At 44.7% G+C, this 24565-nt stretch overlaps 1 protein-coding gene across 1 annotated transcript in view; it reads right to left on the bottom strand.

The window, feature by feature from the left end:
• Nucleotides 1–24565, bottom strand: part of herc1 (HECT and RLD domain containing E3 ubiquitin protein ligase family member 1) — a 56212-nt gene that overhangs the window by 14869 nt on the left and 16778 nt on the right. The window contains 39 exon segments of the mRNA XM_035682514.1: nucleotides 7–86; nucleotides 89–163; nucleotides 1543–1661; nucleotides 2131–2354; nucleotides 2439–2569; nucleotides 2654–2854; nucleotides 3897–4033; nucleotides 4499–4626; nucleotides 4714–4922; nucleotides 5576–5789; nucleotides 6017–6284; nucleotides 7043–7217; nucleotides 7321–7521; nucleotides 7614–7666; nucleotides 7890–8158; nucleotides 8578–8804; nucleotides 8889–9010; nucleotides 9399–9654; nucleotides 10159–10275; nucleotides 10786–10952; nucleotides 11057–11267; nucleotides 11367–11640; nucleotides 12602–13241; nucleotides 14570–15129; nucleotides 15328–15411; nucleotides 15582–15821; nucleotides 16043–16213; nucleotides 16296–16406; nucleotides 16491–16597; nucleotides 16689–16844; nucleotides 17471–17643; nucleotides 17741–17978; nucleotides 18183–18303; nucleotides 18409–18624; nucleotides 19085–19356; nucleotides 20864–20915; nucleotides 21527–21647; nucleotides 22803–23145; nucleotides 24198–24369. Of these exon segments, the coding sequence (XP_035538407.1) occupies nucleotides 7–86; nucleotides 89–163; nucleotides 1543–1661; nucleotides 2131–2354; nucleotides 2439–2569; nucleotides 2654–2854; nucleotides 3897–4033; nucleotides 4499–4626; nucleotides 4714–4922; nucleotides 5576–5789; nucleotides 6017–6284; nucleotides 7043–7217; nucleotides 7321–7521; nucleotides 7614–7666; nucleotides 7890–8158; nucleotides 8578–8804; nucleotides 8889–9010; nucleotides 9399–9654; nucleotides 10159–10275; nucleotides 10786–10952; nucleotides 11057–11267; nucleotides 11367–11640; nucleotides 12602–13241; nucleotides 14570–15129; nucleotides 15328–15411; nucleotides 15582–15821; nucleotides 16043–16213; nucleotides 16296–16406; nucleotides 16491–16597; nucleotides 16689–16844; nucleotides 17471–17643; nucleotides 17741–17978; nucleotides 18183–18303; nucleotides 18409–18624; nucleotides 19085–19356; nucleotides 20864–20915; nucleotides 21527–21647; nucleotides 22803–23145; nucleotides 24198–24369 (7635 nt within the window).

The following is a 24565-nucleotide window of genomic DNA, read 5'->3' as shown; positions in this document are numbered from 1 at the left end:
TCTTACCCGCAGGGACCAGATGTTCATGAGGCCTCCCCACTCTCCAGATGCCAGAGCCAGACCATCTGGGCTGAAGGCCAGCGTTTCACTGGAGTGATGTGTCTCCCTTCAGCTGAAAAACAAAACACCGCTCCGTCTCCTGACCACCGGGGAAGACTGGCAGCAACAGAGACAGCAGGTAAGTGGAGGAGAGGACCGCGTTAAGCTGAGATAAGTTAGAGACCTGGAACTGGCAGGTACGGCCCAGAAATACAGGCGCTCCAACCCTTCCTAAGAATTCATTTTTCAGCACTTGCTCACATGTGGTGGTCAGCTGTGGTGTCAGTGTTTATGGATGTTAGCGTCCGCATTCAAGCACTCCTTGGCTGTCATCGCGGAGAATGACTACAGTTTTCCTCTAATTTGGCAATCTCTCATTGATTTACTTGAAATTTTCATGTTGTGGTCCGCACGTGTTACGACGGCACGTGACGCGGCCGCAGCACGCCCCGAGTTGCGTGGAGTGCGAGGGCCCGCCCAACGCTGCTTGCAGCTTTAATTATTATTATTATTTTTAACTTCATATTCTTTTATTAAACATTGTTATTACTGTCAGTTTTATCTTTGCATTTTATTTTGATATAAATAAACAAGGTGGGTTAAAGATGCCAATAAAGTTTGATTGATTGTAGTTCTAAAACATCTATTAATATTATATTATTATATATTATATTATATATTAACTTTAGACTAAAGGTCAGAGGTCAGTGTTTATGGGATGTTAGCTCGCCTTCACAGCACTCTTGGCTGTCTCCGGGAACTGACTACAGTTTTCCTCTAATTTGGCCACAGCAAATAAATAATTTATTGTATTCACATAAAATTCATCTTCTCACCTGTTAGCCTATTGGCCTGTTACAGGGGTCCCACTCTTTTTTAGAAATCATATTCCAGGACCATTCCAGGACATTTTCCAGGCGTTTTCGACAGTCATATAATTTTACTGGCAGACCGACTGTCGACACATTTAACCCCAGTTTTATTCCTCCAGCAGATTTTTCCACTGCAGCGAATTGACTACAGTTTTCCTCTAACTGTAACATCGACAACTCGACGCCAAAAAGATCTTTACAAGTCCGTTACGCTCCACGTCTGGTAAACCCGCAGTTCATCCTATAAAAAGTCGAGTTATAAACTAAATACGTGACCAGGGTTATATGTAGGCGATCTGAGTGAGGGGCTGAAATATTATTTACATTTTCCTGGACAACATAGATTAATTCCAGGATATTTGGTCATTTTAATCAGTTTCTGACTGGAAAACTAGTCAATAAATTTCCAGATTTTCCAGGATTAGTGGAAACCCCGAAATATTTAGAAACTAAAGCAAAAAAAAAACCTTCAACATTCATCAAACCTCGTTCTCATTATAACATCAAAATCATGAATGATAAAATGATAAAAGCAACATAAGATCTCATATCGTTCAATCTGCTTATCATGAGAAAATAATGCTGAATTACATCCGTAAACAAGTGAGTTAGAGTAATAGAGTTAGTACCATGAATTTGGGTTTTGATTCATTCTCCCACCACCCCTCCGACTCAGACGGAGAGGATTCTGGGAAGTTAGAGATGTCTTGAGGAACCGTCCAGACAGTCACCAGGCCGTTCTGGCAGCATCTGAAACACACAGCGACACGTGAAAACCAGAAAATATTCTGTCATGGAAACAAATAAACCTCCTGTTACAAACGTGCCGGGTTAAGAACGAAAATGTTTCCTTGAGATTGCAGCAGATCAAAAGTTTCATATTAAGGGCTTGTGTCCTAATATTCTTCTTTTCTGAGTGTAAGCCTTTTCTGTGCGGCTGCTCCGAGTGCTTCTAGTTGAAAAGCTCTTAACTTTTTTTCAGAAAGGCACTGGAGTCGTCAATCAGATATTGGATTGGGGACTCGTCACCCCAGTAACCAAGAAAATGGAGGACACACTTGTTCTGACTGTGTCCCTCTATCCTGAGCATTATAATATGTCAGAGTCATAACAGAAACAGAAAAAAAACTCTACCCTGCCAGACAATAACTTCATAAAGTGTTAAATAAAAAGAAAGTATAATCAGCCATAGTCCCGCCTGTATTTGAGGACAACCTACATGGAGAACATGCTGAGGGGCTTTGGCCCACGTCCAGGCAGGCTGCACCAGGCCACACCATTGACCACAGACGGGTGTCTCAGACTCTGCAGGCAGCGCCAGCCAGAGCCGGAGCCTGAGTCCGAGCGAGGGTCCGGACTGGCCCACAGCTTCACCGTCTCCTCTTTGGCACAGGTCAGCAGGATCTGACCGTTAGGACTCCACTTCATACTGGTGATCGACTCCTGTAAAAACCACAAGCAGAGAGATTCAGCTCAGAGATTCTCAATCAAAACAACAGACTGTTGATTTGTGTAGAAACTGTTTACCTTGTGCGCATCAATGACCACAATGGCTCCTTTTTCTAACGGCTCTTTGGATCCTATCAGCAGCTTCCCATCTGCGTAGCCCACAGCAAAAGGCTTGTCTTCGCTGTACCAGGCTATGTGCATCACTGCCACTGAGAGGAGGCAGACAGGTGAATAAATATCAAAGATTGTAAATTACTGACTGACAAAGAGATTTAAAAACTGCTTCTTCTTACCATCTTTCCTGTAGCAGTGCTCCAGCTCAGTGCGGTGCATCCTGGAGGTATCCAACACCTCAATGAGGCCCAGAGATCCGTCCATCCGTCCCACCAGCAGCATGTCCTTGGGTTCCCCGCACCACAGCGACTCTGCTTCCTCTTTAGGCCACGCCAGCGCCGACACCCAGTGAGGCTGCACGTCCAACAGGCCCTTACCACCTTAGAGGAGAGGAGGTGAGTGTGGAGCTGTTACAGCAGTCTTTTATCACACTGACATTATATGTTTACACTTGGAAAGGCAAAAAACAATCAGGGTTTCTGTGAGGTTCAAAAGACTTATTATTTACGACCATACTGGCAAAAAATAGTACAAAGGATGTGATGGAAAATTGGTATTGGTTCTATTGGTGATCCAAACCAAGGCTGCAGTGTTTTGATGAAGGTCAAATGTGCATCATAACGAAGTACTGTAGAGCTGCAGAGATTCCCTGGCCTTCAAATCTGGTTCTCCACATTTAAAAAAAACTAAAAAAAAAATGTTTGTTTGCTTCAGAGCCCAAAAAATTATCATCCTTTTTTTCAGTGAAAATGAAATTTATGATGCAGAAATGATCATTCCCACACTAACCGTGAATCATATCGCAATATCTATCAAAATAATCACAATATGATGTTTTTACTATAATGTGCAGCCCTCCTCTATAATCGTAAACACTCATTCTGACTGTCTGAAAGCTGCTGTGCAAATAAAGTTTGATTGTTAAAATTTAAATTATTGCATTTTAGACTCTTTTTTGAAGACACTGTGGACACTCTGATCAACGGCCTCAGAAAGATAGTAATGCATGGAGTGGGTTTAATTCACTTGTGCAATAAGGAAGGACACAGTCACATTTCAACGGCACATGTGCTCATGAAAGCTAACAGGAATGTGGTTGTGGACTTTCATCCTTAAGGCGATTCAAAGTGGCCAAGGACAGATGGTGCATGCTGCAGGGCGTGTGGCGGGAGGCAGGAAATGATGATTGGACCGCATTCAGTCCCCAGGCATATTTATTTTTAATGGGAGCTATAAAATCTTAATGCACTCTCATTCATATTCTGTGGACCTCACACACCAGTGATGCAAGCTGGGCCACATAACACATTTAGTACCAGAGCCGTTTTTCAAAACAACTTAATGGAGCTCATTATTAACATACTGTAATAAAGTAAAGACAGAGTGAAGAGCCCAGAGGAGCTCCAACAGGTGAATATTTACCATTAACTTGCCAGATGTTGACCATTTTCTCCATGGCGGAGGCCAGATATTTTCCAGTGACACTCCATGCAAGAGGAGACAGGCAAGGGTCGCTGGGAGATCCCAAACCTGACATTCCCTCCTCTGAAGAGCCATCGCTGAGGAGACAGAGCACACAGTCAACACAAATTAGACCAAGACCTAAAGCTGCATTCATTTATTTATTTGGCCGCTTGGAGGCAGCTGAAAACACAACATCTGACATATTATCACCTCATAAAGTTGTTTGAATGTGTTAGCAAACTGTGGCCTTTTTACACATCCAGCTGACACAGAGCAACATTAGATCAACGGGTTCAATCTGACAGTTTTAAACACCTTTTTAAGACAATTTAAGACCTGTTTTACATCCGTTGCAAAGTAAGAAGGATATGAAGGAAAATCCGTTCTGGTTCCATGTTGGTTTAAAGTAATTTATTGTTTATGTACTTGTACTATGTGGTTTCTCGTTAACGTACTGAGGTACCTGGAGGTAGAACATGAGACTACAGTATCTGTAAGTATTCAGTATTGTTGTTATGTAGTATTTTAATTTATTTGTGGTTTTTTTTAGAAAGTCTTACTCCTTGTTGAAGATGCAGGTCTGCTGGAGGGTGTACTGGTTTTTGGTTACGTTCCACATCCTGACCGTCCCATCATTGCCACTAGTCGCCAATAATCCTTTCTTACTGCTCCAACCACATGTGATGACCTGAGTGAAACGGAGAAAGACTTTGAAACAAACTACTTTGATTTGTAAACCAGCCTGGGAACCCTCCAGATCCTCGTAGCAACTCACTCTGCTCTGGTGAGCCTCCAGCTTTATGAAGGAGCACTTTCGCAGGTCCCCCGCCATGTCGGCGAAGGTCTGCGGCCGGCTTTGGTTGTTATCGCGGTCGTGGGCGGCCAGCGTGCGGACCAGCTGCTGGGCAGCCCACTGGCGGTGCTGTGAGGAGAGCCTGGAGGACAGGCAGCAGGCCGCCAGAGCGTTGGCCAGCTCAAGAGGCCCTACAGCGGAGGGATTATGGGAAGGATGGGCATACAAATGCGCAATTAGACCTGCTCGACACGGAACACAAGGTGACAAAGTTGCCCGGTGAGTGAGAGAAAGATCACAAATGAAAAAAGACAAACATGAAAACTCAAAAAGAAAACCAAAACCAAAAGGTGACCCGAGTGCACAGAGAAGAACAGTCAGCACAAGGACGAGTGCATGAAACAGACATCACTGATGAGCTATGACAGTACTACACAAATACGTGCTAATTATAATAATAATAATAATGAGACAATGAACATCTAAGCCAGTAAAAAATACATCATAGAACATTGCTTTGCCTTGTTGAATAACACAACACAGAACAGAAGCGCTGTCCACATCTCAAATTAACAGAACAAAGTTTGAGGCCACATAATAAAGACAGAGACGATATTTGAAAGATAAAAGTACGAAATGTGGCTTAATCAGTCAAGGCAATGCCATGTTCAGTTAAAATATTTCAAATACTCTTACAAAACAGAGCAACAGCCTTCACACACAGTATCCAGTATCTACTTACGTATCTCAAGAACTATAAAGACAACCAATGAGAAGAAGAAATGCACAGAAACAAACATGTCAGATAAAATGTAACACCAGCTCATTTTTGACTCCTACAAACCTCTTTTCTCCATATCAGCCTTGTCATAAGCAGGTCTGAGTCTGGCCCCTTTATCTGCCAGCAGGGCCACCAGAGCCTGCGTGACCACAAAGTTTGGAGATGTGACGAGCTTGTTCTCCTCGGCCACGCCGCGCAGAAAGCTGGGCAGGAACTTTCTCTGGATGGGGTCGTCCACTGTGGTCAGATTCATGCCAGTAGCTGCAGAAATCAGGTTCTGGAAAGGGAAAAATATGACTTAATTGCTTTATCTTTAAAAAACAGGTAACTGGGAGCAGTTCAGAAAACAATTAGGCTGCTTTCTAATAATCGTTTTCTCTTCTGTTAAAATAAAGTATTTTGTTCTTACAGAATCCAATCAGCCAACAACTCTTAAACATCAGACCTCAATAAAGCCATGATATGAATAAAGAAGTTCCAGGCTGATGAGTTATCACTGTGTACCTGAGTGCAGAGCTGCACCAGCAGCTTGGCAGCATTGGGACTGTTGGAGGCCAAGCAGCCCACTGCTGTGCTGAGGTAAGCCAGACAGGAGATGGGTTTGCTGGCCTTGGCGGCCCCACGAGGCCTTTCAGCGTGGCCGGAGCCTGATGTAGGACTGGTGGAAAGACCGGCTCGACCCGCTGCCGCCAGGCACATTAGTCTGACCAGAGTCCTGATGTCAGTCAAACCGAGAGACTCCAGACCTGCTGCAAGGCTGCAGCTCGAGCCACTGTGTGGAAGGGAGGGAGGGAAGAGGGAAAGTAATGTAACCACAGTCAGACAGCTCTGCTTCCATCTAAATGTCAAGTCAATTTTTAAGGACATTTTTAAAATATTCACATAAATGTCATCCAAAAGGTTCAAATAAATACATCATTAAGGGAATTTAACTGCTTTATTTTATTTAACTGTTTTCTCAATATGCAGTTTTCAGTGATTAACAAACAAAGAGTTTAGATATTTCAGTATCAATCAAGAACAGACACTCAAACAAACAACACTTAGGAACAGAGAGAGATGGCAAAATACACAGTATAACACAGACATAATTTCCAGTTGAATCGTTATTGTTTCAATTATATTTAATTAAAAACACTTTTATTTATGTAATTATGGCATTTTGAGAATATTTTGATGACATTGGTTGTTTGAAGAACAGCGTCTTTTTTGATATGACCACAAGGTGGCGCCAATGTTGTTTCAAATTTCAAATCCTACAAATAGTCCTACAAAATTACTGTATTTGCTGAGGCAAATGTTTCCCCTGCAATCTTTTACTAATTAAAAAATAATCAAACGTGATCCAAAGTTGTTAATAACAATAGTCTAAATGCAGGCCTTATAGCCCACACAGACAGACAGAGGGACAGCGCTGTCAGGTTCTGGTGGTTTCTTTCATTTTCTCCCTGGTAAAGTTTTTTTTTGAGGCAGATTATGATTTGTGATTTGGGCCTAAATAAATGAAATCAGACTGTTGGTGAAGACTACCTGACAGACAGCAGGGAAAGGGCTCTCATCACCATCGTCCTGGCCAGCAACACCTGTGCTGCAGCCGTCACCCTCCTCAGCGCCATCACTCGGTCATGAGGGTTCTGGAGGGCAGCTGCCTGCTCGCCGAGGGTCACCCTGCCCGATGAACTCTTATCCACCGAGGTCTGACAGCCTGAACGCAAACACACAGTTTAATGCTTTAAAGAACGCAGGCTGACAGTCGAGACACGAAGCTCTACATAATATCAAAGCATTAAGTATGTTGTCCTCCTCACCGATCTGCAGCAGGGTCTCTTCCATACTGTTGGTGGCTGTCACCATGGCAATGGAGGCTCCCAGGGGGTCGCTGTCGGGGAACTGGACAGCTTCGGGGACGATCCTGCGCTCATTCAGACCCAACGGGCCGGCCAACAGCTCAAACTCCTCTTCCCCAGTCAGCTTCTCATCTTCATCGACGTCCAGCATGTCCCAGTCCTCTGTAAGGGGACAGACGGACACAAACGATGTGATAATGAAACGATGCTTTAATACATCACACTGAGCCTGAAACGTTCACAATGCACTTTACCTTCATAGACGCTGTCCTGTTTTCCCAGGAGGTCCGGAGCCTGTCCCTTATACCTTAACACATATCGCAAAATATAATCACATTTATCAGTTTTATCTCCTTTAAATATCAAAATAGTGCAGAAATAAATACAATGACACCATATATCATATACAGAGGTACAGGTGAAACACTTTTAATGTGCTTTGCATTATATGTGTTGTTTATTCCCCCCTTGTGTGTAAAGGCTTTAATGGTTACATTCCTCACAGAATATCAGTACTGTGGCGTTCATACCTCTCCACAATGGGGACTTTGGCCTTGCTTTTGATGGCCAAGTACTTCTCTCTGCAGCCACCGCACAGCAGGTAGTAGGGGTTCCCACTGCCGCACTCCCCTCCGAACCAGCCGTCCACGTAGGAGCCGTTGCTGCGGTAACCTTGGCGGTTGGCGCTGCGGCCGCAGCCCGGGTGGCTCTTCTTCATGTGCTGATTGAAGTTGGCGACGTTGGCCTCGCACAGCTCGCACACCACCACTTCATCCCGATCGTCTGTCTCACACACGTGCTGCGAGGGGTGGTACGATTACAGACGGACGCACACACACAAACACACACATACATGAAGAAAAACACGTATTTACACGACACACACACACACACAAGACAAAGTTGTTCAGAACAGCAGTTAAGCATCCGTGCAATGTGATGAGTCAGAAATATGAGTCGATGACAGCTTTGCAGTTATGAAGTTTTTCCCAAGCAACAGCCAGAATAATCATTTAGTTATTAAAAGTGTTCTTTCATGCCAGTTAGATCAATACAGTGGGTGGGCTTTAAGTGGAAGTGAGAGCGTCTGACTCATGAAGCTGCCATTTCAGAGCGCGTGTACAGTATGACTTTACTGCGAGTGAGAAGTGATGCGAGGCAGGTACAGAGCAGAATGGTGATGGCAGCCCTCTAGCCATAGCATAAAGTCACACACACCCATGTTGGCCAGTCCAGTACCTCCGGGATCCACATTCCCAGAATGTCGGTGTCACTGGCAAGGTCCTGCCCGAACATGGCCTCCATGGTCTCCTCGTCTAGGTCCATCTCCAGTTCCTCATCCAGGTTGAAGTCGTAGAGGGCCCCAGGGTCTTGCTGCTGTTGGAGGGATGACACCTCCCGGCGGGACTGGCTGTGGTGGGCCTGCACCGAGCGGTACAGTCCAGCTTTGAGGGAAGGAAGTTTAAAGTGAAGTGAGGAGCTGGGAGATAAAAGTGTAAATAAAGGTAAGAGATGTGAAATATTCTTACCGGCGCGGGCTAACAGTGTGCGTGCAGCCAGGTCGAAGCGGTGTTTCCTCCCGACAGCAGAGCGGCCTCTGAGCGGAGCTCCGCTGGAGGCTGATGCACTGTCCTGCTCCAGACCCTCAGGACTGCAAGGTACACAAATATAAACTTTATTTCCATATACTTCTACCATTTATTGAACTTTATAGCATCCAGTATGCAGCACGTAACTTTTATTTTGATACGAAAGCAAAACAGATTGTTATTATTTATAAGAATGGTGGAGAAAAGAAGTTTATTAACCAACTTTTTCATGCCAGTGCCAACAACTGGTTACCTAATCGATTAGCTGTCAACTAATAAATTAATCGCCAACTATTTTGAGTAATTTTTAAACAAACAACAAATAGATGAGTCAAGAAAATGATCAACAGATTAATTCAGAGTGACAATCATCATCAGTTGCAGCCCTTAACTGACAGCACAAGCTGGTGCATCATGTTGTAGGTCTGTGAGGAGATTTATCATGAATACCTCTCGCTGAAGCCTTCCTCCATTTCTGAAGCATCTGCACTGGCTATGTCTCCAGGAGAGCACAGATACGGGCTCCGGTCCAGAGATTTGCCTCCAGCAGAGGCCGTTGCACCCGGACAGGACGAGTCAGACCCGTCATTACCGACGCCGCTTCCTCTGGTGTGAGGCTCGTCGTGCTCGTCCTCCGTACCTGGATGTTCTATCATCCACATGGCCAGCACCGTGATGTTCTGAGCGTCTGCTTCTCCTCGAGCACCTGAGGTACCAGAAATACACACCGGAGCCATCAATACACCGCACAATGATACCATACCACAATACTCACAGTCTAATACATGCTGTCCTAATTAGGTCAGAGTTAAACCTAATTATTTCTAAATCCATTTCAGTCACATATAACTTTCTGCTAATTACTACCTAATTAACTTTTTTTGCATTGTGGATTTACTTGCATTAGTTGCTGTTAATGTAGAAACATATAAATTCATACTCTTACCTCTTTAATTAATTTTGTTGCAGTTCCAATTTCTCCAATGTGGGAATTTTCTTTTTGTATTGTTTTATGTAAACTGAAAATCTTTGGGTTTTAAATGTTGAAATTTGAAGAAGATAACTTGAGATCTAGGAAACTGTGATGAGCATTTTTCTTTATTTTCCGACTCAAGCCAAAGTTGAAATCTACCTAACTACTGTCAGTCAGAATAATAAGAATAAGAAAATTGCAGACACGGGGAAGAAGAGAACTTGGAGTGAGACTGACCAGTGGCTTCCAGAGCTTTGGTGATCTGGCGCAGGGAGAAGCCCATCTCCAACAGGGGCACAGCGATGGCCGGAGGAGGGGGAGATGTTGACAGCCTGCTGCTGGGGTCTGACAGAGCTGGAACAGACACAATCAGTTAACTTATTCAGACATCTGGGATAAAGGTGTGAATTTCACACTGTGTGTATCACACACAACATACACAATATTATAATGTGATGAGCTTTTCTTTTTCTAATTTATACTTTGATAGAAAAAGTGCTCCATGACGTTACTGGAGGTAAAAACTCTGAGGGAAGGTCATGGAAAAGAGAAAAACTGAAAGACTGACAGTCAGTGTGGTGGATGTGTGTGAGGAAAAAGGAACTTCTAAGCTGCCGGTCAGAAACTAAACTGAAGTTAGTTAAAGGTTAGATATTAGACTTCGTGTTACCAACTCTGATGTTTGTATCAATGACTGATCAGACAGAGACTTCATTTGAACTCATTTCCTGTGGGAAACCCTGCAGGTCATGAAGGCTATCAATCTCCTTTTGGTCAAAATGTAAATGACGTAAAGTGGCGACACGCTGTACAAGCTTTTCACCAGCAGTTATATTTGACTGCATTGCAATCTGGTATACTTACAGGTGCCTGTCCTGTTTTGTGGTCTGTTGGGCTGGGAGTCAGGGGAGGTGAGACTCTGCCGGCGGCCGACCTCATCTGAGGGAGACGTTGGCAGAGAGGACACCGGAGGAGTCTGAGCTCGGCGGGTGGGAACCAGGGTGGTGGTTGGGTAGCTTGAAAACATTTGCCTGTCACGTCACAGAGAAGCATCAAAATCATGATCTCAATTTAATCACACATGAAAAACAAGGCTACTCACTGGCTGACAATATGTGCAGCCGTCTGTTCTGACCTGAGGAGGCTGAGGGGCATGACCCCCGGAGACTCCGAGGCAGGGACGGTCTCTGTGTCTGTGACAGGGGTGGTAGCGGTGGTGGTGTCCTCCAGCGAGGAACTCATGAAGGAGGTGGTGCTGGAGGCAGAGGGGCTGGTGGTGACAGGAGTTTGTGCCAACTGCTCTCCCTCTGTACCTTCCCCCTCACCTTCTGGCTCACTTCTCACTCCTACAGAGATTAAAAGAAATACGAAGATGGAAAAGATGTAAGAAACTCCCCGAGCACTAATTAATAATCTCGGTACATCTAAACTCGACATATTCTCACCAGGCTTGGCTTTGCCTCCACTTGGCTCCTCCAACAGCCCGTTCACAACTAGCTTGTAGATCATGGCCTGTGCCCTCTCCAGGTCTGCCAGGCCCAAGGCCCGCTTGATAGGGGAGCGCATCACTGCCCGCTTCACCATATGGCGCATGAGAAACTGCAGAGCCGCTCGCATCTCCACCTCTTCCTGGCACACTGGCGAGGTGGCAGCTGTGCTCCCGCTGGTGCTGGCATTCAGATCAGCATTGTGCCCGCTGGGTGCTGCTTCCGGTAACACCTTGATGTTAGAAGAGAGGAAAGGTTAGCATAAATCTGACAATCTTTGACCTGGATCGGTTTCAGGTGTGAGAAGACAGTCGCCTTTTGGTACACAGATTGTTCTAATTATTCGTTTTATATAAGAACCGATATTCGAACGCAGGGGAGGGAGGTGAGAAACAATAAAAGTGAGTTAGATGAGAAGATTAATACTACTCTCATATCTGTCGGTTAAAGTGTAACTCCCCCTTCAGTTCCCTCCCAGAAGATTTAAAAACTCATCAGAGACCTGCAAAGCGACTTCAGGGGGGTTTCCTCTAATTGGGCCACAGCCCATAAGTAACACTTCAAATCAGGTAGAATTTATTTTATTTTAAAATTCATCTTCTAGAAAGTGAAAGCCTTTGTGGCATGTACAATTAACTTTACTTTCCATGTATTTATCAACCACAACAACAAATGTAAATTTGATTATTATTGGCTGTAAGCATGTAGATATGACCGTCAGCCTTTCCACTGGGCTTCTCTGAGAATTACGATCGCAGCTCCAGAAAAATACTCTTGACACAGAAAAGTTCATTGCAAGTCCGTTCTGTTTTGTGTCTGGTAAACACTCTTTGAAGTGTCACACCGCGCAGGTTATCCTACCAACAGTCGAGTAAATTAAACATTTTCAGGACAACATGGATTATTTCCAGGATATTTGGTCAACTAGTCTCTGAATATCAATGTTTTCCAGATTTTCCCAGAAACACCAGTGTAGTCTTCATGCTAAGCTAAGCTAACCGGGTCTGGCTCTAACAACATTTTAACAGATATGATATGTGATATCAATCTTCTTATCTAACTCGTCAAGAAAGCTAATAAGTGTATTTCCGAAAATGTCAAACTATTTCCTTTAAGATTTCCTGATGCCACTGAAGAACATGTAAGTGATTAGACTTGTATCTGTATGAATAAACGCAGAGAGCTGGAGGTACCTTTGGTATAAGCAGCAGCTCAGCGTACTTGCTGCAGCTCAGCAGGGCGCTGAGGGTCTTCATGGCTCCCAGGTAAAGGTAGGACAGCTGCACAGCGTGGATTTCCGACTGGGTGGCGACAGAGGAAGGAGAATGCTCGTGGCTGCGGGAGCCGTGCTCGTGGCCTTTCTTCCTGTTCCCCTCGGCAGGTGTATGAGGAGCTGAAGCGAAAAGGGTCTCATTCCCGCCTCCGCTAACAACAGAGGAGATCTCACTCTCTGACTTCGAGTTGGGCGCCACGTGTGCTTTCATCTCCTCCAGGCTGTGGGACACACGCAGGTCAGAGGTCGGGATGTTCGGAGCTGCTCCAGATGAGGCTCCGGTGCTTTCCTTCTGGTCACTACGGTTGTGCCCCTCGTTGTCTGCCTTGTCTTCGTTACTGGTCGGCTCGTGCCCGGTCGAGGCTGCGTTGCGGTGCTTCTTGTCGTGGCGTCGCGCGCTGAGCTTAGCTGCGGTGTCCTCGTGGATGCTGGTAAGGTAGGTGACGTCCAACAGCAGCGAGGCGGTGAGGCCACGGAAACGGGCCACGTCGAAGGGAAGCGGCTCGCAGGGCTCCAGGTTGTATAGTGGAGTGTCACTAGGCGACCAGAAAGTTGGGAAGCTTTAATAGAAGGGAGTGGAGAGTGAAAAGAGACAAGGGAAGGAAACACAAAGTGAGGGACAGGGCAGGAGAGAAAGAGCACAGCATGCAAGACAAATAAAAAGATGGAATGTGGGTATGAAACAAAAAAAATATGCCACTCAATGAAATGTAGGGCCATGCAAAAGAGTAATGGATTAATAATGAAGCATGGATCCAGTAAATCAGGGCGAGGGGAAATGGGAGGTGAAAAACAAGAGGCTCATATAGAGTGTTAGAAGAATGTGAATACACAGGCAGTGAAGAAACAATCTGTGTTTAAAGTACATTTTATTAGCCATGTGTGCTGATGACCAACACATGTAACATACGTACTAGGGTTGAGCGACTGGACGAATACATCGGCTATCGGCGATAAGCTGAGTACGTATTTTGCTAATTTAATGGTCTCCGAAGAACGAGAGCCGCTGCTTAAATTTGATTAGATGCTGACGTATTAATCAGGTTTCCGGAAGAAAAAGTGAGAGGAAAAACGGCTGTAGAGCCAGAATAGCTTCACATCTAACTCTGGGAATTGGAGGTTTATTTCAACCAGTTTGATGACATGGAGTACAGTACCGAGGTGTTTCACAGCGGCTCCCACCAGGACTCTGACTCTAGGCAGGAAACGGTACGGTACACGAATGGGATAGGTGTGAAGCGGTAAAGCAGCAAAATGGAGGTCGGCATCAGAGAGGCAGCAACAGCGTGTGGAGCCAGAATATTTTTACATGTAAATCGGTTAGACGGTTAAACACCAGAGTTGCTGGTTGTTGGAACAGTGAAAAGGCTAACCAAGAGGTTTTGGTGAGTTTTATTCAGTGTGTTTTACGATGACTTAAAAAGGTACTAAGCTCGTCTTAGTTCGGTGAAAGAAAGAAACTTATTCGTACAGAAGGTGTACGGTTGTATTTTTCATTTTAAAAAGGAAAACAGGTGTCACAGTATTTCCTTTCTTTACATTTTGAGAGTTTATTTTAAAGCTAAGAGCTGCTCGTATCCAAAATGTTAACATATCGCCCAACCCTAATAAGCACCAAGAACAGAACGCCATGCAAAGCACTGCGGTTGGACCATCATGTTATTTCCCTACAGGATTTAAGCTTTGCCGTAGGTTTCAGGTCACTCAGCACATTCTTTTACCCAAAAGCAGCCAAACTCTTTACATGTCTGGTATTGCCCAGATAAATGTATAACTAGCAGACAGTTTGGTATCTATAGTATACCAGGAAATAACAACTATAGCAACATACACAAAGAAAAATGTTAAAGGTGACAAAAAGGTGCCACAGCAAAACTTCAATCTGTACCTGATGGTGATCTCGGCCTCGTCCCACTGCACCTTCGCCGAGGTGCTGCCTTCCTTCACCACGCCCAGCAGAGTGGCGTGCCTCCCGGTCTGCTTGTGCACACATCGGCCACCAACACGCAGGCCTGCATCCGCCCCACCGATGATGGCCAAGACCGGCCACACCTCTGTGCACAGCGTCCTCAGGTGGTGCTCCGACAGCTCCCCCAAGCCGTGCTGCCGTCCATGGCGTCCCCTCTCCTCCTCCGTCCTCGTGGGGGTTTCTTGGCTTTCTCTCTGGGCGTCGTGCTCCTCGCGGCTCTGCACTGAGCGACTCTTTTTCAGCCGCTGACCCCCGCCGCCCCCAGCTGCACTGGCTGACTCTCTAAAGCAAGGTTTGATCTTGTGCAGCCGTTCGATCATGGTCTTGTTGATGCGGTGGGTCCAGTGGTCGGTGCGATGTAGGATGCGTATCAGCTGCGTGGTGGCTTCGGCCAGGACGGTGGCCATGGGGCTGCAGACTGGGTCACCAGGTAAGAGGTCTCGAGGTGTTCCCCTCATCTGCATGTCACAGATCTTTACCTGGAAAAATGTAATAACAAGCAGAATGTACATAAATAAATATTTAACCGCATTCGCTTTATCTCGCTCTCATATCTTCTAACATTTACAACTGAGATGGTCTTGGAGAGGTGAGCTAGGTAATAATACAGCTGAACATACTGTTGTGAACATGGAGAAGAAGTGTACCTTCTCAGGTGGATATTTACAGTCTCTTACCTTCTCTCCTGGGTTACTGCTGTAGAACATCACACAGGGATAGAGCTCTGTGGCGTCAACATCCTCAAAGGCTAATTTAGGCTCCTGTGGAATCACAAGTTAGAAGTTAGCATTTGACACAGAACCCTGAGGTGATACGTAACTTTCTTTCAAATATATACACATATTATCAGAATATTTATATATAAAAACATGATAAACTGTTATATGTTACATGAACATAAAGCTGGTGCAGCGTGTGGTATCGAGCTCACCTCTCCGTTCTTGCCAAACGAGATGGTTCTGGCCTCCATGTCCAGGACACAAGTGATGAAGTCTCCCTGAGTGAAGCTGCTCAGTGTCAGCGTTTGCTCCCCGTTGTGATAGAGGTTTCCGCTGTACGCTCGGTACAGCCACATATCCGACGTTGTGCGGTGGTTGAAGTCGTGCACGGGCCATCGCGAAACGCCCACACATGTACCCTCGTTGCCTCGGTTCTCCTTCACGATGTAAAACTACGAGAGAAATAAAGGGTGAAATTAATCAGAACAGGCAGGCAACAAAAAAGGAAGCTTATATTTTTCTTCATTTCTCATCAATTAAACTTTTTCAGCTTTTTCACCTTTTCAGATTGCATTGCAAGTTATATTGGACTGTAACAGCAATGATAACAGCTTCTGAATGGTCTACATTATCATTTTTGTGCCACTTATGAAGACATAATACAATAGTGTACCTTCCACTGGTAGCATCCGGAGGAGATACCAGTGGAGGCCAGGCCGTAGCCTTTACCCCCACTGCCATGCGTCAGCCCCTGGCCATTTTCCACCACACAACACTGAGCCTTCTCCGGGTCAAAGGACACTTCCTGAATGGGAAGGTTCTCGTCCTCCTCCTCCGCCTCTCCCTGTGGATTAAAGAAACTGTCAGTCACTCAAATAAAATATAATAATAAGGTGGTTAGAAAGGGAGAACGGTTGGTTGCACACCTGTAGTTTGAGTTCTTGGACTTTTTCTTTAATCTGGATTGAGTGTTTGGCTTGAGCAATGGGAGCTTCCCACATGCAGTCAGACAGCAGGGAGAACAGCCGCTCAACAACCTAGAAGGGAACAAATTATATCATCTCACTGACTGACAGCAGTCTGTTACTGAGGATTTAAACCAAGTAAAGAAAGTGGTATACCTGTGTCATTTGGTCATCCTCCATATTGGCCTCACAGGCAGGCAGGACGGCCTCCAACACATGAAGAGCCAGGAGACGAGTTCTCAGGTTTCCCACCAGAGGGACCCCTACAATTAACAGCAAGAGTTAAAGTCTCAGCTGTGCTTTCATTAATGTACCACACGTTGATCTCTGCTGTGTTACATAAGCTGGTGGTACCTGAGCAGCATTTCTGTGCAGCGATGTTGAGCAGCACTTCAGTCCATTTAGGGGAGGCCATCTTGGACTGGATGGCCTTGGAGGACACCACTCTCCTGAGGAAGACGAGGAAGTCTCCGAGGTGTAGCTCAGCAGTGTGCTGCTTACGGATCAGAGCTGAAAAAAACAACACAAACACTATTACAGGATGCATTCTACAGTTCCACTGCTTCCACTGCAGGTTTATTAGTTAGGATCCCAGTTAGTTAGTGTTCCTGGGGTCAATATTTAGGTACAGTAAATATTGCACCAGAGAATCTAAACATTAAAGTACATTGCTCATTCTGGGACCAAACTCTGTTCTAGTTTTTTTGATATTTCAGAGTTGCCTTGTGTTATATTGATTTAGAATTTCTTACAGTTACACATTCTTTTGTCAAGTTGTCGCTATATCTTTTGTGTGTACTGTGATTATGGTCATGGGTTTATAACAGATTATGTAACAAAACTGGCTCCTGTTTACTGTAATATTATTACTAGTAATGCCTAACTGGTGAGAAGTGACCGGCTGCTACAGAGGTCAGTGTAGATGCTGCTAGCATCATTTATATCAGAACTGAAGAGTATTTCGTCAATGAAGGAAGAACAAAGAGTGCTGTTGAAACGACTTCCCAGCTGGTTCTGTGTAACAAACCCTCATTATCATTGTATTGTTATAATGGAAAATAACTGAGCAAATGTGTTTGACCATAGCTGTTGTTGATGAACACTGCTCAAAGGAATGCAATAATAACCAGTATCACCTCTGAAGTCTTTCTTTTCGGAGTCTGCACTGTCCTCGTGTTTGTTGTCCTCCTGGTCGTTTGCAGAAGAGAGAAGACTGACTCCTGCCTGAGACAGCAGGTTCTTCAGCTGACTGCACAGCAGGTCCAGCAGCGACTGGACAACCTTGGGACTTAACTTGTCTGCATACGTCCTGCAAACCCAAGGAAAGACACAGCTGTTCTTATTATCTTTGTACTGGATCAGGCTTACAGAGTACTGATGAGACTTTCCTCCTTTGAAGCCCTTACCCAGTGCTGATGGCCAGTATCTGCAGCAGGCGTGTGGAGGCCACCTTGAGGGCGGTGCTGAGCTGGGACACTCCGGGTTTCTGCAGCAGCTGGAGCGGCTGCCCCAGCATGGTCTCTGTCCCACAGAGCTGGGACAACACATTGAGCAGCCCGCTGGAGATGGCCAGAGAGACGTCCACCGGCTGGTAGCGAACACTCAGTGCAAACACAGTCACCAGCAGGAGGCGCTGCTGGGCTTCTGGGATGGAGAAAGAAGAAGAGACAGCGATAAAGGCATCAGTATCCTTTGACCTCTAGTATTAACCTGCATCTGCTGTTAGACCTATCACCGGTAACCACAGGTGTCACCAAATCAACCAGAAATCTGACAGCCTGAATCATTTTAGCTCAATAAATGATCCAGGCTCCATTAGTGGGGGTGTACAGTAGCAGTCTCTATTACCTATGTGGTGCTTGTTTGCCTGCAGTGCCCTCTCCAGTGTGACAGACAGTTGCTGGTAGATCTTATGAACAGCGGTCTGGATTTCCATCTGGATGCTCCTCTTAGCTGCTTTTACACCATCCTGCAAGAAATATGTTCACACAGTCGATACGGTTATTAATTATTCTTTTGTGAAAATGTATTAATCAAATGGAAGCATTTGATCAGCAGGTGAGCAGCCTCGTACCTGATAGTGATGAAGCTGCACGCTCTCTCTCTTCAGCCCTCCGGTGCCAACGGTGCCGAGGCCGAAGCAACCAGCCAGGAACTGCAACCTGACGGAGGTGAGCAGGGAGGAGGACTGGAAGGCACTGCTGGATCGATCTGCATTCCCGGGCTGGCTGCCCTTCTCCTCCATGCCGGAGATCAACACCACAATCTGGTGGAGCGCCTCCAACCGCAGCTGGAGAGCCAAACACATCTCGGTTAGTCAAGTGGATATTGTAGTGTAGCTCTTAAAGTGTATTTCTTCCAGATTATTGGCTGTACTGTACAAAAATATGTTGCTATTTTCAGAAAATCAACTAAAAAAAAGCCTCATTTGTTTGACCACAACATAGTTTTGGTTTAAAGGAAAAGTTTGGTGATATTTAATATTTTTCTTAATGGCTACAAATCCCAAGAAAAGACCAACAGTGAATGTAAAAACAGGACTGAGGGTCGGAGAACATTCTCAACCTCCAGTGAAGTAAAAACATGAGTTTTTTTATAGGACAACAATGTGATGATGAAGCAGAAAATCACTATATCCTCTCGTGTCTGCTGTCAAATTAAATTAGCACTTTAACTTCATGTGACACTACAGAAATAAGAGTGTTTTGTGACAGACGGAGACCCAGAACAGTCCTGAGACAGTCCCTCACCTCTGCCCTGCTCTGCTGCTGTCCCATGGCGAGGATCGTTGCCTGTGGGCTGGTGGACATACTTTCTTCTGGCTCCTTGAAGGCTGGAGCCAGGCCCACGTCTCCGCTGATAAAGCTGACCATGTTGTCAATGAGCGCGTGGACGCCCAGCGAGCGGCTCAGGTCCAGGTCTGACTCTTCATAGGAGTGCGCCGAGCTGTAGCTCCGCTGGCGGCTCAGTTTGGCCCGGAACCAGGACTCAGCCAGGGAGTCTGGGGAGCTGTAAAGTAAGCCTGAAAACGGGAGGAGAGGGAGAGGAGCCTTTCAGATTCATAAAGGCACAACGTAACTCTTCTGATGGATGGGCCATGTTGCTTTTAAGCACTTAAGAGCAATGCAGTGCAATGCATTATTATTCTATAAGAGTTCATCGAATGGCCAAATGCTGATTCTTCATGCGGGCACAAGCCTTCATCAGCCATTATGAATTCATCTATAATGGGCGCACTGGGTTTCCAGACCCACTGAGGGAGCTGAGGAGTGAAATGGTAACTGTTTCCTTAGAACAACTGAAAGCACTAAAGTCAAAGTGTCAGTACTGATGATTTCTTTCAGTGAAACTGGTTCACGTTCTTCACGAGCGATGAGCCACCATTGTGCAAAGTAACAAACATTCAAAGCAGATGAATGAACTGTTATTTGTACAATAGACACATCTGTATGTTCGTTAGTGCTGGGTGATACAGCGGGTGAACCGGCTTTAATTTCCTCTACAATATGAATGCTTTATATACCGTCATACACAGCTGGAACAACTGCTGTAACTCTTCAACAGGCAGCCATATTGTTTTTACAGCAGTTTTACAGCGCTACGGTCAAGAGAAAGTTAACTTTATAACAATTAATAAGCCACAACAAACTCTCTTAAACAGGACAAAACACCATGGCACACAGCAATTCGTTTCTTGTGCAACACAACATTTGAGACCTTTGAATCATTACCATCCCGTAATGTCTTAATGCAATGGAAACGTTGTTCATACTCCAGTGAATCGGACAAACCATAGATACGACTTGGCAACAGGAGTCTCAGTTCCCTCTGCTTACTTCCCTACTAGCAGCGTTACTCTAGCAAGATTCAAAGACAAACAGTAAATAGAATTTGAGAGTATCAACTAGCTAGCTATCAGCCATGTCACTGTCCCCAAATCAATATCGAGATTTATACATATTACAGGGCTTATGTACTGACGGCTGCAGCCTGAAGTAGCGAGAAATATTTAGTTTTCATTCAGTTAATTTAATGGACACCCTGCAGCCAATCAGAATAGAGTATTCACTCAGACTGATATAAGACATTCAAATAGAGAGTAGAATAAACCACTATACCCTATAAAACCTGCTGTGTTGTGTAACCACCAGAATCATAGATTAGATCACAGATTCATACCGCCCAGCACTAATGTTCCTGATTCCTTCCTTGCTGTCTATGCATTAGCACACAGTAGAATATGAAGTGTCTCAAAGTGAATCTTAGAACAAGGCCCTCATCATGAGAGATGAATGGGGGGCATTGCAGTCATGGAGGTATGAGCTAACAAGAGGAAGAAACATGCCATCGTTTACTTGCTTGGAGCTCCTCTTGTGTTTGGGGCTCAACTGCCCCAAAAGAAGCAAATAAACTATCCACACAGGAACCAGAAGACAGAGAGACAAGAGTAACATATGATTGATGTAATGTAGAACTTGAATTATCCTTACTGGCAACATTAGACAGATCTTTCTGCAGATGGTCTTTACCTCTCTTTTTGTGAGAGAATGCCAAGTCCAGGTCGACATTTCTCCTTCCACTCTGAAAGACAAAACAGAGACAAAGCCTGATCACGACCACTGCTCCCCAATGTGGGGGTCCTGGCACTCTCAAGGGGTCGCCAAAGCTTCACAACAGGTCGCAAGGCCTTCGTGATTTTAAGTGGTGTAAGAAAACTTTAAATATACAGCAGGCTTTCTCAGGGGTCTGCTAAGGGTGTTGATATACTCAGGTTAGCAACGTGAACCTATCGGGTCCCGTGGGCTGTGGCTTTATTAACTCACTCTTTCCTTTCTCTACTAGACGGGGGAGGTTGTACTCCTGATTGTGAGTTATGCTCTAATGGGGCACACGTACTGGAACTGCCCAGGAGTAGTTTATTTCTGGAAAATGGTATCGACAACTTTATCTGACCTACTTAAATAGTTTATTACCCAAGTAGCTAACAAAGAAAATATATACAATAGGCCTATACCTCGACTGTTCATGACAGGACACTAAATTGTTCTCAATGATAGAAAAGAGGTCTCTTAAGAACAGCAGTTCGTCACTAAATAAAGCTCATGTCTTGGTGTGCAGCTCATAAACACAAAAATGCCTATGTGGTGAGTCAGGCGAGCACATTAATGCGTATGAGAGAGTGTGTGTTGTACCAGAGTGTAACCCTCTTCGTCTGACTCGGGCTGGGAGAGGTCAGACTCGCTCCTGGACTTCATCAGTCTGTAGCTCGGGCTGCTCTGCACCGAACGACTCTCCGCGCTCAGACTCTCACTCCTGCACACAAACACATCGCAGAGACTAATTAATCATCTTTGTCACGAAACACTTTATGAATATGACTCAACTAAGCAAGATATAAAAATGATTTTACCCAAAGAAGGTTACAAAAAGCCACCACTGCAATAAATCACCACAAGGGCCCTCAATACCTAATAATATCTATCTATCAATACAGTGTCTGATGCTATAAAAAAGGGTAATATGTTCATCATGACAGACTGTACTGAAGCCCCTCGAAGCGAGTGACATACCACCGTGGAGAACGGTAAAGAGATGCTATCAGGTTCAAGGTGCTCCAGGTGGAATGTGCAGTGTAAATATTCTGCAGCTTCACATGAAACTTGTTGAAACAAGTGAAAAGTAGGTTAAGAATTTCCAGGTGACCTCTAGAAGTCTGGTATCAGCAGAAATTCTGATCCAGACACACGTTCCTGTGGTGGCCTGTGGGCGGACGCGGCTCAATAATTCATGTAACGATACCTCAATAAAAGATACGGAGGTGAACAGCATAGTTTTATTACCATCATGAAGAAGTGGACTGGACACATTTTTAGGCAGTGGGAAGAAAGATATTTATAAAACATATCTAATCTAATTTTAGTGTGTTTTGTATTCTGAGCAATATTGGTTCAGATACTGGTGATATTAAATCTTCCTAATAGCCAAATAGTCTTTTTTACATTATGTTCAAGATTAAAAACAAACGTTGCACACAAAAATGATATACAATAGATGGATGAATAAATAATAAGTCATAGAAATAAAACAATTTTACATGGTGGGGTGCTGAGGATGAATTAAAGAGTGTCGCAGCCTGAGGGAAGAAACTGCAATAGTGTCTCTTAAAACAACACTTAAAGTATGCACAATGAAAGAAGACTGTGGTTGCTGTAATGATTCTTCCTCTCGCTGTCGGCTGCAAGAGGATTCCTTTCCTGTAATGATTTTAATGTTATAGGCTGGGGACAAAATCCATAGTCCTTGTTGTGTGCTACAGTAAGTGAAAGCTGATGAGAGGCTGCAGCAGTCTGAGTCAGCCCAATGTAAATGGCTAACTTCCAAAGTTACAGTCTTTTTTAGTAAACTCATTTAGGAAAATACCCAAATATTTGTTTTAATTGACTGTATCTAGGTGGGCCGTGCTCTGACCTGGTCATGAAGCTCAGACACTCCTGTGTTCCTGTGGCGGACTGAGTCTGACCCTCCTCCTGGTTCTGCTTGGTCAGCTCTCCCAGCACCGGGCTCACCCCCAGCAACAGCAGGGCGCAGCGGTGGATCACAGAGTTACAGGCTGCGGTGTACAGGTCCTGGCCCTCTGGGAGACCCGTGCTGCCCCTCCTCCCCTCCTGCGACAGAATGGCGTCCTCCTCTCCGCCTCCACCGCCCCCGCTCCTGGAAACGGAGCCGGAGCCCAGCCCGGTGCTGCTGCTGGCCCGCTCTCGGTCCCGACTGCGAGCTACCTCCCGCGCTGAGAGGAAACATTGAAAGATTTCTGTGTTGTGCGAGATGCACATACACACACAAATCAAACACACAAACACACACAAGATGCCGGGTTAGAGGACAAGCAGCATCTACATAATACCCTCAAGGTTTACCGGAGCGCCAATAACCGAAGCCCATGCCAAAGCAACACACCAAAAAGCGCCGTCTACTGTCGCATTCATCCTAGCAAATGAAAAACTTATTTCATAATTGAATATTAGTAAAGGCACTTACAAATAACTTTAATGCATCTACTGTATTTCCATCAGTGTGTCAGTGCGAAGGCCCTCGCATTACTTTAGCAAGAACTAGTCAATTAATGAAATTGTATTTTTCACATGTGGACTCCCAACGATTAGGAAAGGAAGATTAATGGAGATAAAACGATTATTGTGCTGCATTTCGTTTCACACTGATTCTCTCGTTTTGCTTAGTGTTATAAATCATCACAATAATCATGAAAATATACTTCATACCTTTAAAATGGCACGAAAACATACTGGAATCACTTTAGTTAACATTTTGTTGAGGAACACATATTTACTGCATCACAGATTGGAAAAGCTGAGCCTTCAGCCAGGGTGGCATGATTAGGATTAATCATGCCACCCTCTTGTCCCCTTGTTCAAAATAAATCAGGAAATCAAACTAGGACTGTGCGCTGGCGAGCTGACAGCTTTTTCAAGGCAAGCCATGTGAGGATATTTACGATTGTCACAATAAAGGAAATTAAATAAAAGTTTTTTTTTTTAACGCAATCCGCGATAATGTCCCATCCCTATCCAACGCACCCCATTCCTCTAAAGCAGTCTACCTTCACTTTCACCAGATCCAAACAAACATGACAAAACACTCAACAGGATACAGAGCAAAGCAAATTCAGTACAAATAATAATAATAATAACATACAGTTTAATACATATAGTCATAAAGCAGAGATGTGAATGAATGAAAGCAGGCAGAATAAAAATGTAATTAAATCAAATTATATATCTAAATATTCCTAATGATTCGCTCACTGAAAGCATATAAACTGCAACTCCAGGCAGATGAACTTACTTCCAGCCGTCATGACTTCATGCTCCCTGTCCTCCTCTTCGTCGTCTTGCTCCTGGTGACCCTCTTCTCTCTCGCGGTCGGCTCTCTCCTCCAGCTCTGCCTCCTCATCGATGGTGCGTGTGAACGAGTGCTCCTGAGGGTCCATGTCCAGAGAGTCCTGATTGTCTGAAATCTGACCAAAGTGGAACCAAATGACATCCATGAGTGTTTGTGGAAATTCTTTTGAGCAAAGCATCCTCTTGCAGACTGTAAAAAACAGGATGTTTCTGGGAGTCTTATTTTTTCTCTAAAAAAGAAAAACAATCTTGTTAAGCATGTTCTGTATTAGAAATCTGGTTTTAAGGAAATATATCTGTGTCTTAATAAGA

This window comes from Morone saxatilis, unplaced genomic scaffold, assembly GCF_004916995.1.
Source record: "Morone saxatilis isolate NCDOM2014 unplaced genomic scaffold, NCSU_SB_2.0 Contig11, whole genome shotgun sequence".
Classification (NCBI taxonomy): domain Eukaryota; kingdom Metazoa; phylum Chordata; class Actinopteri; family Moronidae; genus Morone; species Morone saxatilis.
Note: the sequence above shows the minus strand (reverse complement) of the source record. Positions and strands in the feature narration are given on the sequence as shown.